Genomic DNA, 16,894 nt, shown 5'->3' on the forward strand with positions numbered 1-16,894 from the left:
AATTGACAAGAAGGCTAGATGCTAAGGTTTTTAGCTCCTGGCTTGGTCTGGGAAGACATAACTGAGCAGACGATGAAAAGTGCTCCAGCAGTAGGTGACTATACGTAGGAGACAAGCACTGGAGCACACACTTGTGGCTAATTTGGTTTGAGGCAAGCCTTGCAGAGATGTTTTCTCAGCCTTCTCTACCCTTCCCGGGAGAGAGGCTGTAGGCAGTAAACAGGGGGACTTGTCTACCACTCTCCTGCAGCTGTCGTTCCCGGGGTGGGGTGCGCAGTCGGCGGGCTGACATTTTCTTGGGCTGGGTAGACTGGGCCCTCCTTGTGCATGTAGCTAGCCTTCTGAGGAAGGCTGGGAGTTCAGGACTCATCCCGAATGATGCTGCACCTTATGCCCAGGAGGAGAGCTAGAGAGGGATGGCTTGACGCTTTCTTCAGTAGATCCCTTGCAAAGGAGCCAAGCCCTAAGTGATGGCACAGGAGGAATGAAAAGGGAGGCACCCCTGCCAATGTCATGAGCTGAGCTTTTGCTTCCTTTCGTCTGCTCCCTGGCCTGTCCCCCCTTCGCCACCACCTCCAGTCTCTTGAGATGCAGACAGAGCCTTCCTGCCTTCGGTGTGAGTCAGCCCTGGGCTGCTTGTCTCTGTCTGTCTTTTCCTCCTGCACAGCGGATGATGCAGCTCTGCCACTTTTTTAGCAATGACCTGGGGGGAAGGAAGAGAAGGATGGGGAAGAGGAAGAGGTGGCAGTTTCTGTGACAGTTTTGGTGTGTGGTTACAAGGCTTCCCAGGACTGGAAATGGTGTCTTAGGAAGGAGTAATCCTGAGAGTCAGAGGAAGTAGGAAGGCATGTCTGAGGATTTGGAGGGGGAAGGTGGTTCCAGTTTAAGTCACGGTTTTCACACCTCCTAAATATGATATTTTCTTCCTCTGGAAAGAAGAAGTTGCAGGGGGGCGGGGAAGCAGCTCTTCCTTTCTTGGGTGAGGTTGGGTGGAATTAGACAAGAGAAGCCCATCCTTGGTCCATGTGCAAGGACACACGCACACACATGTACACTCACGGCCGGCTTACCAAAAAAAAAAAGCCCAAGTATACTTAGATCCCTCTGCTCTTTTGATTAAGAAACTGCTTATATCTAGGGATAATAAGAACCTTTTGCTCCAAGAAGGTGTAGCCCCTGAACATCTTCTCCGGCTGTGTACCCCTCTGGTCCTGTTCCTTCCTTTCTATTAAAGAGCTAATTGGTATGGAAATGGCACAGGTGTCAACATGAGGGTTTTTGTGTCTCATAATTTCAGACCCAGTCATCACCTGGGTGAAATAAATACCCTGGGTTTGTGTCACCCCTCCTGCCTCCTGTTCCGCCCTAGCCTTGGCTTTCTCCCATTTTTTGGCTAAAATTAAACTTGTTTTAAATTGGGAATCTGTGAGTGGTACATGCCCTGCAGCCAAGATTGGCTATGCTGCCCTTGGGGGTGGAAGGTGGGTATGGTGGGGTCACCATCTCCAGATAGAATGGCTGCAAGTGAGGGTACAGATATTTGCATGGCCCTTCTGCACGTTACCTGGGACCTCTCTCCATCAACCCTGCCACACCCATTCCCTCTTTCTAGTGTAATTTCCCTTCAGGCAGACACCCTTGGGGTCCAGCCTAACACTGAGCCCCATTCATTCTTCAGAAGAGCAGAGGAAGCGCCGTTCTTTGACCTGGTGAATTATTTCTTTGGGCCAAGGCTAATTGATGTATCTGATTTACACTGAAATTTACAGATTGATTGAAAACAGTACATTTGTAGGGTTTACATACTCAATAATGTTTGCCAGTTGCCTCCTAACAGCACTATGAAGTTGGTAGTGGAAAGGGCAGCTTACTCATGAATACCATCTCCTAGATGAAGAAATGAGGCCAAGGGCAGCAGCTACCTGGCTCAGAGTCACAGAGCTGGGAAGGGCTGCACCTGTGGGCTAGAACCAGGGTCTTCTGTTTCACTGCATGGTGTGGTAAAACTGGTCCTTTTTCTATGGGCTGGGTCGTCGCTTCTGAGCAACAGAGCTCAGACACGAAGCCAGAATCGGGGAGTCCTGTTCAGCCCACCAGACAGACAAGAGAGGCCCCAACGAGATCAGCTGTCTGGGGGTTACTGGGCATTACTAACTTCCAAGGAGAGCCTTGTTGGAAGTTCCCGGTAATGGCTGCATTTGGTCTGGGCTTCCCCCAGCTCTAGCCATCCATCGCTCTGTACCATGACTTTCCCCACCCTGTTTCCCCCCTTTGTCCTTTGTGATTGTCCCTCAGCTCCTTATTCATTCTTGAATGCAACATGCAGTTATTGAGCACCTACTATATGCCAGGCCCTGTGCTTTATCTTGGGGGATATAACAGTGAAGAAAATAGTCCCCGTTTTGGAGGGCTTACCATCTACTAGACAGAGCTGAATGTCAAAAATCAGTACAACAAAGGGTTTAATAATTGTGCTGGAATCATGAGGGCTCAGAGGAAGAAGGTGTTCTTGGCACTGAGTCCTAAATGGTGTCACTCATCCAAGATGCCTTCTCTAGGGTCAGTCCCTGGAGGAAGCAGCCCAGAGTCGAGAAGACAACTTAGGCTTGTGTATGGTGGAGGGCGGCCATGATCTGTATCCAGGTTGTTCACTGCAGGAGGATGCCCAGCTGAGGGAGAAATGGAGGCTGGAGTCCAGCCGTCTTTGCTTGCAGAGCTGTGTGCCCAGGCGAGGATCTGCGTCTGCCCAGAGGAAGAGGCATGATTTTCTAATTCAGACAAAGGCATCGTCTGGGCTGGTATTGGCTTTGCTACCGCTTCATAGCTAAAAAGCTTTTTCACTTGGGTATCTCATTGGATGCTCTCAACAACCACAAGCAATGTGTCAAACGACGGACAAATTCTGGTCCAGAGAAGTTCAGCAACTTGCCCTGGTCACAAGGCAAGTAAGTGGCAGAGCCAGGACACATGTGCTTCTTTGGTCTCCCTTGTGGCATGTTGACCATCTGATTTCTGAATGTCTTTTGCAACCGGTGGAGGCTCCTTCCCTCTCCCCACTGGTATCAGGCATGAGGTCTCCCCACAGCAGAGGAAGGAGCAGTGAGCATCTCAGGGGCTCAGGCATTGAAGGAAGCAGAGCACTAACACTGCCGGACCCCCTTGCCTCGCCGAACATCTCACTGCAGCTAATGAATTGCTAATACAATTTTCTAGATAATTTTATTTCCATAGCCCCACATTTTAATGTGTTTCCAAAAGCTAGCATTTATTTGCTTAATCTCCCAGTGTAATAGAATCTGCCCTGACTCATCATACATGCGAACAATCAGCTAGGCAGAAACTACGGCAAATTGTTTAATAACTCAAATCTCGTCTCTAGATTCTTAACTTGCATGCACCAATAGCTTTTCTTGTGTCTCCCCCCGCTCTTTCCTTTTTCCTTTAAAAATATTTTTCCACCTTCTCAGCTGCTGGTCTCCAAACAGAAGAATGGAGAGTGGATGTGGGGTCTCAGAGCCCCCGTCTCTTTATGTCTGAGCCTGGGGCAGTGTCTCGGTGGCCAGGGAGAGCCCCTGTGCCCTGTGGGATGTCCCAGGAAGGGGAGAGAGACCACTGTAGGGACACTGTAGCATTTCCTTTGCAGGTGGTCACTGCATAACTTTAAACTTGTCACCAAGGTACAGAGCTGGCGTCCAGGACTTCAAATGCATCACGCTTCCTGACTCGAGCCCAGGCTGAGGGTCCTGTCTTGCCACTGCCCTGGATTCCACTTCTCCAGTCCTCCTCCTGTCCTCCCAGCCCCTACCCTAGACTGGTCCCGACTCTCCTCCAGTGGTAGCACAGAAGTCCGTCATGTTCCTCCCTGCTTTCAGCCACTTGCCACTGCTGTTGGTGCCCTTGCAGCCCCCAGGGGCATTGCCCTCACATACTGGTTGGATCAGGCTAGCACCCGACCCCCTCTTTTCGTGGTACTGCGTTGCCTGTGGAATGAAATCTAATCTGTCCCACCAGGTGATGCGGCCCTCTGCCATCCAAACCCCCATAACCTTCCCTACTCATTTTCATCCTCAGGGTCTGTCCTCTGCCCCTGCCTGCTCTGAAATTTGCTTGTGGGGTTTCTAGCCTGGCTCCCGTGCCCCATTCTTGTCCTTGGCTTCTCAGTCCACTTCATTTCTTAAAACCTAACTCAGATTCTCCGAAGCCCTCTTGGCATCAGCCTGTCTTATCCTCTGGCTGGTCGTTGGCTTGTCTGTGTCCCCCACTAATCTGGGACCCTATTTCTCTGGTTGATCTCAGCATCCCTCCTGTCACCTAGCACAGTGCCTACGCTAGGTGATATTCACCGAGTCAGCTGAATGGACACGAAATGGGCTCAGCCATTCCTGAGAAGAAGAGACCACATAGTGGGGCAGCTCTGGGGCCCTGGGAAGACGGGAAGGGGTGAGGTTGCAGGGTTCTCAGTCTGCCCTGCAGTGGTACTGACCCTCAGAGCTCCTCTGGGCCTGGCTTTTTTAAAAAGATGTATATGCAATTTCCTTTTTCTTTCTTTATCTCTCTCTCTCTTTTTCTTTCTTTCCTTCCTTCCCTCCTTCCCTCCTTTCCTTCCTTCTTTCCTCCTTTCTTTCTTCCTTCCCTTCCCTTCCCTTGCCTTCCCTCCTTCTTTCTTTTCTTCCTTCCTTCCTTCCTTCATTCCTTCCTTCCTTTCTTTCTTCCCATCCTTCCTTCCACCCTTCCTTTCTTCTTTCTTTCCTTCCTTCCTTCCTTCTTTCTTTCTCTCCTCCCTTCTTCCTTCCCTCCCTCCCTTCCATCCTTCCCACAAGGCATGTGGGAATCTTAGTCCCCCAACCAGGGATTGAACCCGCACCCCCTGCATTGGAAGCATGGAGTCCTAACCACTGGACCACCAGGGAAGTCCCTGGGCCTGGCTTTCTAGGCTCGGGTGTCCTCCTGGGAATGTCATTCATGTTCCCTCTGATGCAGATTCCTTCCACACTGAGGACTTCGGAGGATGCATAAGGAGAAACCTGGGCTCTTAAAGGGCGTGGTTTGCCCAGGAAGCCTGCTCCGTCTTACTGATAAAAGGCAGATGTTTGATGTCTGGCTTCATCAGGACTCTCTGTGGGGTGAGGTTAGGGCCAGAGAGGGGGCTGGTGCTGGGGGCCCTCAGGATGAAGCAGCCACAACGTGCCACGTCACAGGACATGCTGCAGATGGACGCCATTCTGGGGCAGGCTGGCCAGGCCCGACTGGGCTTTGAGGACCCACTGTCAGCCGTCGTCTGCTTCTGCTGGGCAGACCGCTCCCATCAGTGCGCCCCCTCAGTCAAGTGGGGCCCGCACCCGAGTACCTTGCAGAGGTCTTGCTGGCGCCCAGTGGAGTAGGAAGGCTTCAGAGAGCTTTGCCTTGTGACTCGGCTTCCACCGCACGCCTCCTGGCCCAGGTTCTCCAGCTGCTGCTAGGGTGGGCCCTGCATGCACTGGGGCTCCTGAACCAGCTGGGTTGGAGCTGCCTCGCTGGTGTCATTATTGTGCCTCTTCCCAGAGAAGCCCATGCAGACGGGTGGCAGATCCAGAGGGAGACATGAGCCCAGCCCTGTGATTTCCGAAATCAGACATACTGAAGCATTTAACAATCCCAGCTCTGCTTCTTTCTAACTGTGTGACCTTAGGCAAGTTACTTAATCACTCTGTTTTCCCATTTGTACAAAGGGGCACGAGAATCCTGCCTTGCACGTTTTAAACGAGATGACAACAGATAGAGCACCTAGCACACGGCCTGTAGTATTCCCCTTCCCGTCTGCTCTTTGAGTCCAGGAGCAAATTTGTGCCCTTGCTGATATTCCACATCCCCTGCTCAGCCTTCCCTGGGCCTGGATGCAGGCGATGTCTGTCTGCAGGTGTGATGAGCATGGCTGAAGGTGCTGTGAGGGGTGGGGGGCTGGGGAGAATGAGAGGCCGTCTTTGCCTTCCCGCCAGTCCATTCATTGCAAACCCAGCCATGAATGGGCCTGAGTTGTCCAGAACGGGCCTTCCATTTGCTATCTCTGTTGATGGACCCCGGAGGCCACAGGCGCTCTGTGCTGTCCTTCTTGTCACCCTCTTTCCGCCGGGAGCTCCCTGATGCCACATTGAGCAGCCCACGACTTGCCACAGCCAAAGCTCTGCTCCACCTTCCACTCTGGGCTGCCAGGCACTGGGCCTGCCCCCCTTTCTTGCTTGTGTCCTCTACACGGGGGAGGCAGCGCTGGGCTGACCACAGGTGATAATGCCCAGATGCCGGCAAAGAGAGACGAGCGGATGGGGAGCCTCCCGGGGCAGGGGGCTGACACGCTTAGGGAAATGGAATCCAAAACGGTAGACAAGGAGCTACTGGTGAGTCCTTGGAAGGTTTAGATGTTTCCTTCTGTGGTGCTGAACCCCGTAAGGCCATGGTCCCAGAGCAGCATCAGGAAGGGGGTTGATAACAGACAGAAAATGGCAGCCTGCCTTTGTAGGGTACCATGGGGTACCCACCCGTGCTTCTGATCAGCGCAGGGAACGACCAGACAGAGTTAAATGAAAATCTCACATCCCTCATTAGCTTAAAATCCCTTGACAGTTGTCCGTTGGTCTTGGGATGAAGCCTAAAGATCTTAACATGGTTTTCAAGACCCCGTACGAGCTGGCCCTGCCTACTTCTTTGACCTCTGCTCTACTTTCTGCATCCTCAGGTGACCTGTTCTGTCTTATCCTCTGACCCGTCACGTTTTTCTCCAGTTCAAAGATACTATTCCATCTTCTTGGAATGCTCTCCTCATGGCCCAGTGTGCTGGGTAACATCTATGATGAGGACAGGCACTTGGTACGGTTTTCCGTGGCTACATCCCCAGGGCCAAAGGAGAGAGTCCTCCTTATAGAAGATACTAAAATAATATTTGTTGAGTGAATGGACCCTTAAGATGTACGCATTGATGAATGGAGATGTGGTTAAGAGAATCGGGTCTGTAGCTCGCGTTAGGAGCGGATCGAATCCAGGTTGCCTGGGCTTGAATCCCAGCCCTGTTTGCTTGTGAGCTCTGTGCTACTTCGGACAAGTAACTCAGCCTCTCTGTGCCTCCTTCTGCTTACCTGAAGGGTGAGGATGCAGAGCCCGCCTTTTGGAGATGGGATTTTTAAGTTACACTTGAACGACGGCTGGCATGTGTCATCTCCATTATTGTGATTCCTCACAGAGGCCGGCCTGATGCCCCGCCTCCTCTGCCAGGCTCTGAAAGTCCCTTTGATAGATGCCTTCTTGGTACCCTGCCTTTGACACAGACCTCCATACGATTGCAGACTCATTTGCTGCTCTGATGTGTTTGATTAATGTCTTTCTCCCACTAGACTTTAGGTTCCATGAGGGCAGGAAGTAAGTGGATTCTGTCCACCGTTGGAGCCGCACAGCGGGGGCTCCAGCAGCATCGCGTGGCCTGCACCACCTCTGGGTTTGCCCGGGGTGCTGGCCTGCCGCTGGCTCTGGCTCCAGCCTAGCTGGGTGAAGAAGGCCTGTGTCCAGCCCTGAGGCTTTCCCCCGCTGTGTCCTGCAGGCACGGACATGGCTGTCTTCTGTCTGCTGTGCGGGAAGCGTTTCCAGGCGCAGAGTGCGCTCCAGCAGCACATGGAGGTCCACGCGGGCGTGCGCAGCTACATCTGCAGCGAGTGCAACCGTACCTTCCCCAGCCACACAGCCCTCAAACGCCACCTGCGCTCACACACAGGTAGGCCAGGCCGGGGACGGGCAGGGCAGAGTCTCTGGGAACCACTGTCTGCATTTCCCTCCAAACACATCTGGCGGGGGTGCCCTCAGCCCTCCTCTGCTCAAGCGTCGGGCATGCAGGGGCCTCCGAGGTGCAGGTCAACGTGGACGGTTCTTATCCTGTCCCACCCTGGGCACCTTTGGTTCTCAACATCTCTGTGCCCGGCAGAGAGGGTGCTCATTAGAAATGCAGGCTCCTGGGTCCCATGCTCAGAAACTTCCATTCAGTGGGGACAGGTGGCATCCGAGACTCAACATTATTAGTAGATATTCCCCAGGAATGCTGATGCAGGTGGACCCAAGACGAATTTTGAGAAAAACCTGCCTTCTTGGTCTCTGTCTCTGCCTTTCCCCCTCCCACTGCTGGCCCCCTCCACACACACACACTGTGCACACACACTCCTGAGGTCGGCCTTGGGCTCTCAAGGGAACGTGGCAGAAGTGGTCCTGCTTATTCCCCAGTAACAGAAGCACACGTTCTATACTTGGGCCTTAGCCCTGTTTAGGGGAGACAGTGAGGTCGTATAAACAGTGAGCCATGAAACATCCCTGCTTAGCCAGGTGGAGGTGCTGGGGGAGGAGAGTAGTTGTGAGTCAAGGGGTCTGGGCTGGGATACTTGGTCCTGAGAGCCAGGAGGCATTTGCTTCCTTGCAGCGGCCCCTGACCCTCTAGCAAGGTCATGGGTGACTTGAAAGCCTTCCTTTCTCTGGCTGTACATGGATAAAGGATTGCCTGTTTCTGAGTCTGCATGTGTCTTTGCTTGTGTGTGTTCTGTCCTGCTTTTGGGGTGAGAGGTGGGTGATGGAGCCAGGGAGACAGAGAGGCAGACTCTCTTTCTGAGTACGTAACAGGGTATGTTCCCATGTCTTCTGGAGAGGGTATAAAAAACTCTGTGTGCCTCATGACAGCATCGGCAGGACCCTTTCCTCACTCTTGGGTCTTATCATGCTCTGGGATTCAGTGGCAGGCTCTGCTGAATACGGGAGGGGCTTTGTTTATCAGGGACCGAGCTGGCCTGGCCTGCCCGCAGTAGGCATCCTCGCCAAGGAGCCTGCCTGGACTCCTGCTTCCGGATGCTGTCCCGTGCAGGGGAGCACATTGCCTTAGCATCACCAGATTTGCTTAGAACTTGTTAGATTTGCTGGCTTCGGACAAGGGGAGGTCTCCGAGGGGAAGGCCTGACAAGAAGGGCAGAGGAGGAAGGGATGCTGACAAGGGCTTTCTCTGTAGTGACCGCATAAGCATCCCCTGCAGGTATCGGGTTGGCCAAAAAGTTCACTTGGGTTTTCGGCAAGATGTTACAGAAAAAACCCGAACGAACTTTTTGGCCAACCCAATACATGCACCTTCCTGTCAACACCTCCCCCACTGGGCCCCCAAGTTCAGCCTTATCAAAGGTGGCCAGTTACCTTTCAGCCACTTCTGAGCACTCTGCTGGGCCCCATCAGTCGGATTCATGTGACTGGAACGACCCCAGTCCTGCTAAGTCCACCCAGGATACGCCCTGCCCTGCCCACCCTAGCTCCTGAGAGCTCAGATATCAAAATGCCCCCGGCCCCTGTGTCAGTCATGGCTCAGATCCATGGGGAGGGAGTATTTCCAGACATCGTTTAGGAGAAGTACTTGCTTTTGACCTAGGAAACATGGAGCATACTCCAACACCCATGGATTTCACACCAGTGAGGCCCTGTGCGCACAGCCCCGCCCAGGCTGAGCACACCCCGCACGATGCCTCATTAATATTCCCTTGTTCTTGGCCCACTTGCTGCTGCGGCCGGACGTTGAGCATCAGCAGCTGTGTTGGGTAGGTTAGTCCAGCCGCGCTCTCGGCATTGATGGATCCCTGATTCACATGGCGCATCGTCTAATAAACTCTCCGCTGTGCTGAGTGGGGGAGCTGAGTAGCCGACAGGATGGGGCTGGGGTGGGAAGGATGACACTGGGCTTGGCCACAGTGCCAGGGAGGCCACCAGGTGAGGACAGACCGCTGGGGTCACAGGTGCACTGGGCAAGCCCGAGGGGGGCTCTCATTAGTCTCGTTTGTCCTGTACTTAATGTCAAGCTCATTAAAAAGGCCACAGAGTTAATCAACCCACCACAAATTGGATTTTGAATCCTGCAGCCAGTTTTGTGTACATTATGGCAACATTGACACGGGGTGAGGATTTTAGGCCAGGTGCTTGCCATGTTTCAAAATCCGTGTGTGTGTGTGTGTGTGTGTGTGTGTGTGTATGTGTTGGTGTCTTTTTTTTCTCCCCCCCTAACTTTTTATTCCTTTCCCTGGGCTGACTCGAGACTTTTCATATTTAAACTCATGTCACATGTGATCCACTTCATCATTAAATTCATAAAAATCTGATCAAACCAACCTCTCTGCCTTAACCTTTTGTTTTTTAAACTCTTAGGGCCCCCCTCTGGAGGGGAAAGGCACAGACAGACAGCGGTGCCCACCCCCCAACCCACCGTGTGGCTGCCGATGTACGTTTTCATTACCGGCTCCTCTGAAGTCTCACGTGGCCCTTGCTTTATTTATTTATTTATATCTTAATGAGGGTACCGAATTCTTGATTAAAGTTGTAATCGTTGCCGATTCAGTAAGGAGGGGAGTCGGATGTCAGACGGGGCTGTGTGTGCAGACGTCTACACACAGAGAGAGTGGCACACAGGCCCAGGCGTGCACAGACCAACCCTCCCTCTGTTAGACACACAGCTAATTAGGAGCAGGGTCTGCATGGGCCTCTCCTTCCCTGGGGCTGGATGGGGCTGGCGGCTGGGGACGGGCCAGTCTGCACAGCCCCAGCAGCGAGGGCGCGGGCAGGTGCCTGGAACTCAGGAATCCGCTCATCCCCAGATCTGCACGTGGAGGCTCTCCTCTGAGCCCAGGGCAGGGCCCCCTAGAGTGCCTTTGCTCTTTGAGCTTCTTGCATCCTACCCCTCCGATGGAAGCGCTCCCACCCACCCGTCTACACCCTCGGAGCATCTTGCAAACCTTCCACCCGTGAGAGAGCCCGCCAGGGAGCAGACCGCAGCGTCCTCTCCCCACAGAGCCTTAAAAACCCTTCAGAGCCATCAGAAGAGATGAGAATGGGTGAGGGTGCAGGGGCTTGCGTTCGAGAAGGGGGAGGTTTCGTTAGCAGCCTGAGGAGGGGAGAGAGAGAAGAGAGTAAAATATCATTTGAAAGAGGAAGTGAAGGCGCAGGCATGCAAGTCTATAACGAGAAGGACAATTTATGCCCAGGCACGAGCGCAGTTTGACATGGGGATAATGAAAAAACGTAGGTCATTGTGGATGACTTAAACCTTCAGCGGCTGAAGAAAATGTATGAAATGCAGAGGACATTACACGGTTGGCAGCCCCGCGCATCTGCAGAGGGACAAGTGAAATACAGTGGGCCATTCTTTACCATAAACGATGGCTGGTGGAGGTGCAGCCCAGAGAAATTGTAATTACAGTGACAGGACGAATCAGCGATATTTAAATATTCATGAACAAAGTCTGGGGTGATCAATCTGTCTTTATTGTCTGTGCCTTCACTCCTGTAATAAATAAGTAGCTGAAGTCTTCACCTTTCATCCCCACAAAGCCCCCACTTCGGGTACAAAGGGAAAGATGGTTAATCCCCGCACCCCATCCTCAGAAAGGAGGCTGCTGGGCATGGATTCCAGGCCGGGGAAAGGCAGTTCTCCCCGAGTTTCATATACTGACATTTCCCGAGCGTCTGCTTAGGGTTTACTCTGTGTTGCGTGCTGAGGCTACAGGGATGAACAAGCTTCCCTTCTTGTCCTCACGGTGCTCGTAGTCTGTGGGCACGGTGGGCGTCACAGCAGATGCAACACAGCCTGTCAGTTAGCAGTCCAGTAAGTATCCAGTGTCCAGATTCTGGAACCAGATCTGAATCCCAGCTCAGCTCTTTGACCTCAGGGACCATGTTTAAGCATCTCTAAACATCTCATTTTTCTCTTCTGTAAAATGAGAATGATACTGTCTTCCTTGTAAGGTTGTTGTGATGATTACGTGATATGATTGATCCACGTGAAGTTCTTAGCACAGTAGTGAGCATTCAACAAATGTGGGCCATTTTAATTAGAAAGTCCCATAAAAATTGTACTACTACTGCTAAAAGGACAAAATGCTGGACATTTCTTCTCTCTGGGGACAGAGGAGAAAGTGACTCAATTTGCCTGAGCAGGGGACAGTGGGGGTAGCGCTAAAGGGAAACTTCCAAACCATGGTGACACATGAGCTGGACTTGGATGCGTGACTAGGAGTTCGCCAAGGAGAGAAGAGGAAATCACGCAGAAAAAAACGGTTGCATAAGCCTGTGGAGGAGGGCAAGAGCAGAAGGAATTTGGGGGACAGTGAGAACATTGGAGGGATTTTTTTGAGGGTAGGGGAGTCAGGCTGGAATGGCTTTTGCCCCTGACCTAGAGGAAAGGAAGCTGGGGGAAGGGTCTCGAAGCCCCTGGGTCTGCTCTGCCCTCAGGGGACCTGCTTTCTGGTGGCTCTGTTCATCCCTGAACCAAACGGGCTCTCTTTTCCCGAGACTGGCCCTTGAGGCGTGGATGGCCACTGGGCCACGGTAAAGTACGGACACGTGTGCACAGGCGTGCTCCCTGTTGATGCTAAGGGGCTGGCAGGGGGTGGAGGGTCCCTCAGTCATCTCTGGAGGTGGCGACTCTAGGCAGCCTCATCCTCCCGGCACACTGAACCTGCCCTACTGTCCCCTAAAGAGGGGGCCGGGGGAGGCGGGGGCCTGATCCAGCCCCTTGTCCCCACAGGTGACCACCCGTACGAGTGTGAGTTCTGTGGCAGCTGCTTCCGGGACGAGAGCACACTCAAGAGCCACAAGCGCATCCACACGGGCGAGAAACCCTACGAGTGCAACGGCTGCGGCAAGAAGTTCAGCCTCAAGCACCAGCTGGAGACACACTATCGAGTGCACACAGGTACTGAGGACACACAGCTGGCTCCGGGCGGGGAGTGGGCAGGGGCAGGTGGGTCTGCAGAGAAGCCCGGGTGCCCATGGTCCCAGGCTGAACCGAAGAGTGGAACAGCTTCTGCTAAGTGTTACTACGGTGACCTGAGTGCCACTTCCTCCCTGCGAGGGTGAGGCCGACCTTGCTAATCGATCACAGCGCTCTTTCCAGGAGCCCAGACTAGCCTTCCAGGCGGCCATACCAAGAGCTCACAGAGGATATCCATTCCTGAATCCTGAATTGGGGGTCAGCTGGCCTGATTAGCTGAAAGTGAAGGCTAAGGTGATTTCACGTGACTTGAGGGTTACAGGAAGAACTAGGCGACATTAAGTTAGGTTATGATGAGGGTTGGGAAAAATTGTAGGTTCGATTGAGTTCGGTTCAACGATGAGAGAAGCAGTTGGATTTACTAACCCCTCTACATGGTTAATATTTTACCATTTCAAAGGGCCTTCATGTTCCTTTTTACATAAAAGAAATGTGAGCAACTGTTTTGTTGGGGCCTGAGGACAGAACAGGTGGAAGTGGTCCCGATATCCAGAGTTGCCAGAGCTGGGGGCCGTGGATGCTGGAGCCGGCCCAAGCCTGCCTGGGAAAGCCATCGTGCACATCTCTTTCCAGCCACGTGTTCTGTGTCACCACCTTGGTCGCTTAAAATTGGCTACAGTGGGAGGGGTCACAACATGGCCATCAGCAAATGCTACCAAATCAGGGCTTTTGGAGAGCCAGTTGTTCACCATTTACAGTACACTGCCAGCTGGGGGGTAGATAGAAGGACTTCCTGTGAGGGTGAGACATAGTGGAAGGTAGTGGAATGTGGCAAAGTAGGAAGGCTCCCCTGATCAGGGGAAACAGCTGCCTGAGCAGAGGAATGGGGAGAGGTGATCAGATAGGTCCTGCTGGCCCAGGGGAGAGAGTGTGTTTTCCCGGGAGGGGAGGTGGACAGAGGGAGCAGTAAGCAGAGGATACATGTTGTCATAGCTCTGCTTTGGGCCTCAAGGAGAGGATGGGGTGCTCGTTGCTGACAACTAGAGTGACCCCCAGGATTTCCCAGAGCCCCTTGTGGGAGACGTGTCCCGGCAGGTGTATCATTAAGTGCGCTGGCGCTGACTATTGTAAATAGCTGGTCGATAGTTAGATCACTTTGGCTGTTCATTACTTCATTATTTTGCAGGGCCCTCTGCACAGAGGAGTATCAATAGCAAGAAGGCTGGCCAGTTAATTACTGTATCAGAGCAAGGTTCCCTCACATCCTCTGCTCAGCTCCAGGGGACTGGAACAGAGGGTGGGCCGGTTGCAGCTTGGGTGTGGCCATGTACTCCCAGGTTCTCTGTCGCTCCCCCATTCCGGCCCCAGAGGGGAAGGCAGGGTCCAGGGCAGGCTCTAGAGCCTTAGAGAAGTAGCCATTCCCAGGTTTAGTACGTTTGCAGGATGGGGTCCCCTCGGTTTTACTCCACCTCTGTTCCCCACCATCTGTAGCCCTGTAAGGACTCCATCCCCTTGCTCCCCTGGAAGGAACTGTGTGCTGAAGAGCCATCCCTAAACATTTGAGAGGCCTCGCGGGCCCTTTTCTAGACCTCCCTTTCCTTTCTTAGGAAGGGGAGAGTCCGTGCCCCCGAGAGAGTTAAGAATAGGTCCAGGGGCTGGAGCTGGCCTACATCGTGGCCACTAGCTATTTACATTAGTTACAGTGAACAAGATTGAGAATGTAATCCGTTGGAAACTAACACACCATTGTAAATCAACTATACTTCAATTAAAAAAGAAAAAGAAAAAAAAGAGTGTAGTTCCCAGTGGCACTCAGGAGCCAGAAGCGACTCGCGGCTGCCACGCTGGGTGGGGCGTCCATTGCCCTGGAGAGTGCTGACCTAGAGGGATGGGAGTGTCCAGCAAGCCCGGGGGCGCGCTGAGGGTGCAGAACGTCCCTGGGGCCCATGTCACAGCCCCCCCCCCCCCCCCGTCCTGGCCTTCTCCTGCCCTCCCCCCACAGGTGAGAAGCCCTTTGAGTGCAAGCTGTGCCACCAGCGTTCCCGGGACTACTCGGCCATGATCAAGCACCTGCGGACGCACAACGGCGCGTCGCCCTACCAGTGCACCATCTGCACGGAGTACTGCCCCAGCCTGTCCTCCATGCAGAAGCACATGAAGGGCCACAAGCCCGAGGAGATCCCGCCCGACTGGAGGATAGAGAAGACTTACCTCTACCTGTGCTATGTGTGAGGCGCCTGCGGCGGGGGCGGCGGGGGACGAGAGGAGTAGAGATGGAGCGGGATGACGTCCAGGAGGACCGTGAGGAAAACACAACAAAAAACAAATAAACGAGAAACAACAAAGAAAAAAGAGAGAGAGAAGGAGAAGGAAACCTGGGAGCTGTCGGGCTCTGGGGTCTCTCTGGGGCTCCAGGTGACCTGGGTGCCTGGCTGAGCCCCTCCCCTTGGGCCTCCATCCCTCCTTTCCCAGCTGGAGCTTGGCCTGCTCTTCTTGGATGGAGGTGGAGGGGCTTTTGTTCAGCTCGGATGGGGGGATGTTCTTCTCTTCCCTCCGCCCAGATCCTCCTTTTGTGTCTGGAAATGGAGACTAGGAAGAGGGGAGGGCTCCTCCAGTCAGAGCCAAACCACCTCTGCCTGCCGTGCTCTCACTGACCCCTCGGGAGGTGGGGGCTGAGGGATGGGTGGGCCGGGGGTGCAGGAAGGGGGCCTGCAGATGCTGGGGCTGGGCGGGCTCACTGGCTGACACAGACGACGGCAGCTCTAGCTTGCTGGGGGCAGCCTGGGCCGGGAGGGGTTCTCCCGCCCTTCCCGTCGCTCAGTTCATCTGTGGCTTTCTTCCGCTCCACCACACCTGGGTGCCCCGTCATGGTCTTCAGGAGCCTCAGGGCTCTCAGCCCCTCCCCCAGCTCCTGGCTGCCCGGCCCCGGTTGACTCCTGTCCTCCCAGCCCGCCATGGATACGAATCCCTCATCCTCCAGCTCCCTGTTGGGGAAGCTGTGTCTGACTCCAGAGCCCCCACTCGCACCCTCAGCTTTCTGAGAACGCAGATGAAGTAAATGGAAGGGCCCATCCCAGTCCAGCCCTGTCCTAAGCCAGATTCCTGCTGAGCTGCTTTTGCTTCCAAAATGGACAAAGGAAACAACTAAATACACACTATCCCACCCAACAAACACACACAAACACAAACCCCCTGCGGCCCTCCTTCAGCCCCTAGGAGGAGGGATCCACCAAAGGGCTCGTTGCCCATGGAGGGATGTGGATGTCCTTCTCCAGAGGTGCCCTACACCTGGAGGGGGACCCCTGCCCCGGGAGGGTGTCGGCGAGTCGTGCCGGGGACCCTTTGTATACACGGGACCCCAGACCTGTTGAGCTCCATGGGAAAACCCAGGTCCAGAGGGCGGTACAGAATTCCTGGCTCCCAGGGCCCCCCAGTCCACGGGGAGGAGGTGGGGGAGAAGGAGTTGAGAGCGCTTTGCCTCGTGTTACGTTTTGCTTCTTTTCTGTGTCCTCTGTTCACCTGTTAGCACATTGTACTTGAATTACCTCAGTTTTTTGTGACCTCATGAGCTTTTTTGACCCCTGCCTGTATCTCTTTTTTGGTTGGGGGCTGGAAGGATGGGGAGAGTGTTCTTTTCTGTTTCTTGTGTAAGTTAATGGCGAGTTTAATAGGCTTCAGCTGGCCAAGGCCCTCCCCGTGTCCCCTAGCGATGAGCCTCCCAGCTGGAGGGGGCCGTGCGGAAGGGGCTGAGTACTCAGGATCTGGATGGGAGGCCCGGGCAGAAGGTGGGTGCCTGCCGGGGACGGACGGGGTGCTGGGGGCACGGCAGAATCACAGCCGGCTCGGCCCAGGCATGATGTCATCCTGCCTAAAACACTCTGGAGAGAATCCCACCTTTCTTACAGTTGGCTGGGTCATCCGGGTCTGGGGGCCTGTGTTCTTCAGATCCCTGCCAAGGCGTGACCCCACCTCTGTGTGTATTATCGTTGCCCAGACTGGTCTCTTTTCAGGGCTGGTCGGGGACAAGCCGACCTGGGTGTTGTTGCGATGGGGCGGGGGTGTTGTTTTTCTAAAAGCTACCTCTTATGTTTGTCCAGTTCTTTTGTTCCCTTCATGCCTCCCACCCTGCTGCTCTGCTTCCCCCCACTTCTCCCA

General features: G+C 53.9%; 1 protein-coding gene across 2 annotated transcripts in view; it reads left to right on the top strand.

The window, feature by feature from the left end:
• The window catches only part of ZBTB16 (zinc finger and BTB domain containing 16), a 189,621-nt gene extending 174,225 nt beyond the window's left edge, over window positions 1-15,396 (top strand). For both annotated transcript variants that reach the window (XM_079928308.1, XM_079928309.1), the window contains exons 5-7: window positions 7,565-7,735; window positions 12,554-12,721; window positions 14,742-15,396. In XM_079928308.1, coding sequence (XP_079784434.1) covers window positions 7,565-7,735; window positions 12,554-12,721; window positions 14,742-14,971 — 569 coding nt within the window. In that variant the 3' untranslated portion in view covers window positions 14,972-15,396. The remainder of the gene's footprint in view (window positions 1-7,564; window positions 7,736-12,553; window positions 12,722-14,741) is intronic.
• Window positions 15,397-16,894: the final 1,498 nt, after the last annotated feature.

The sequence above is a fragment of the Stenella coeruleoalba genome (assembly GCF_951394435.1).
Source record: "Stenella coeruleoalba genome assembly, chromosome: 8".
NCBI lineage: Eukaryota > Metazoa > Chordata > Mammalia > Artiodactyla > Delphinidae > Stenella > Stenella coeruleoalba.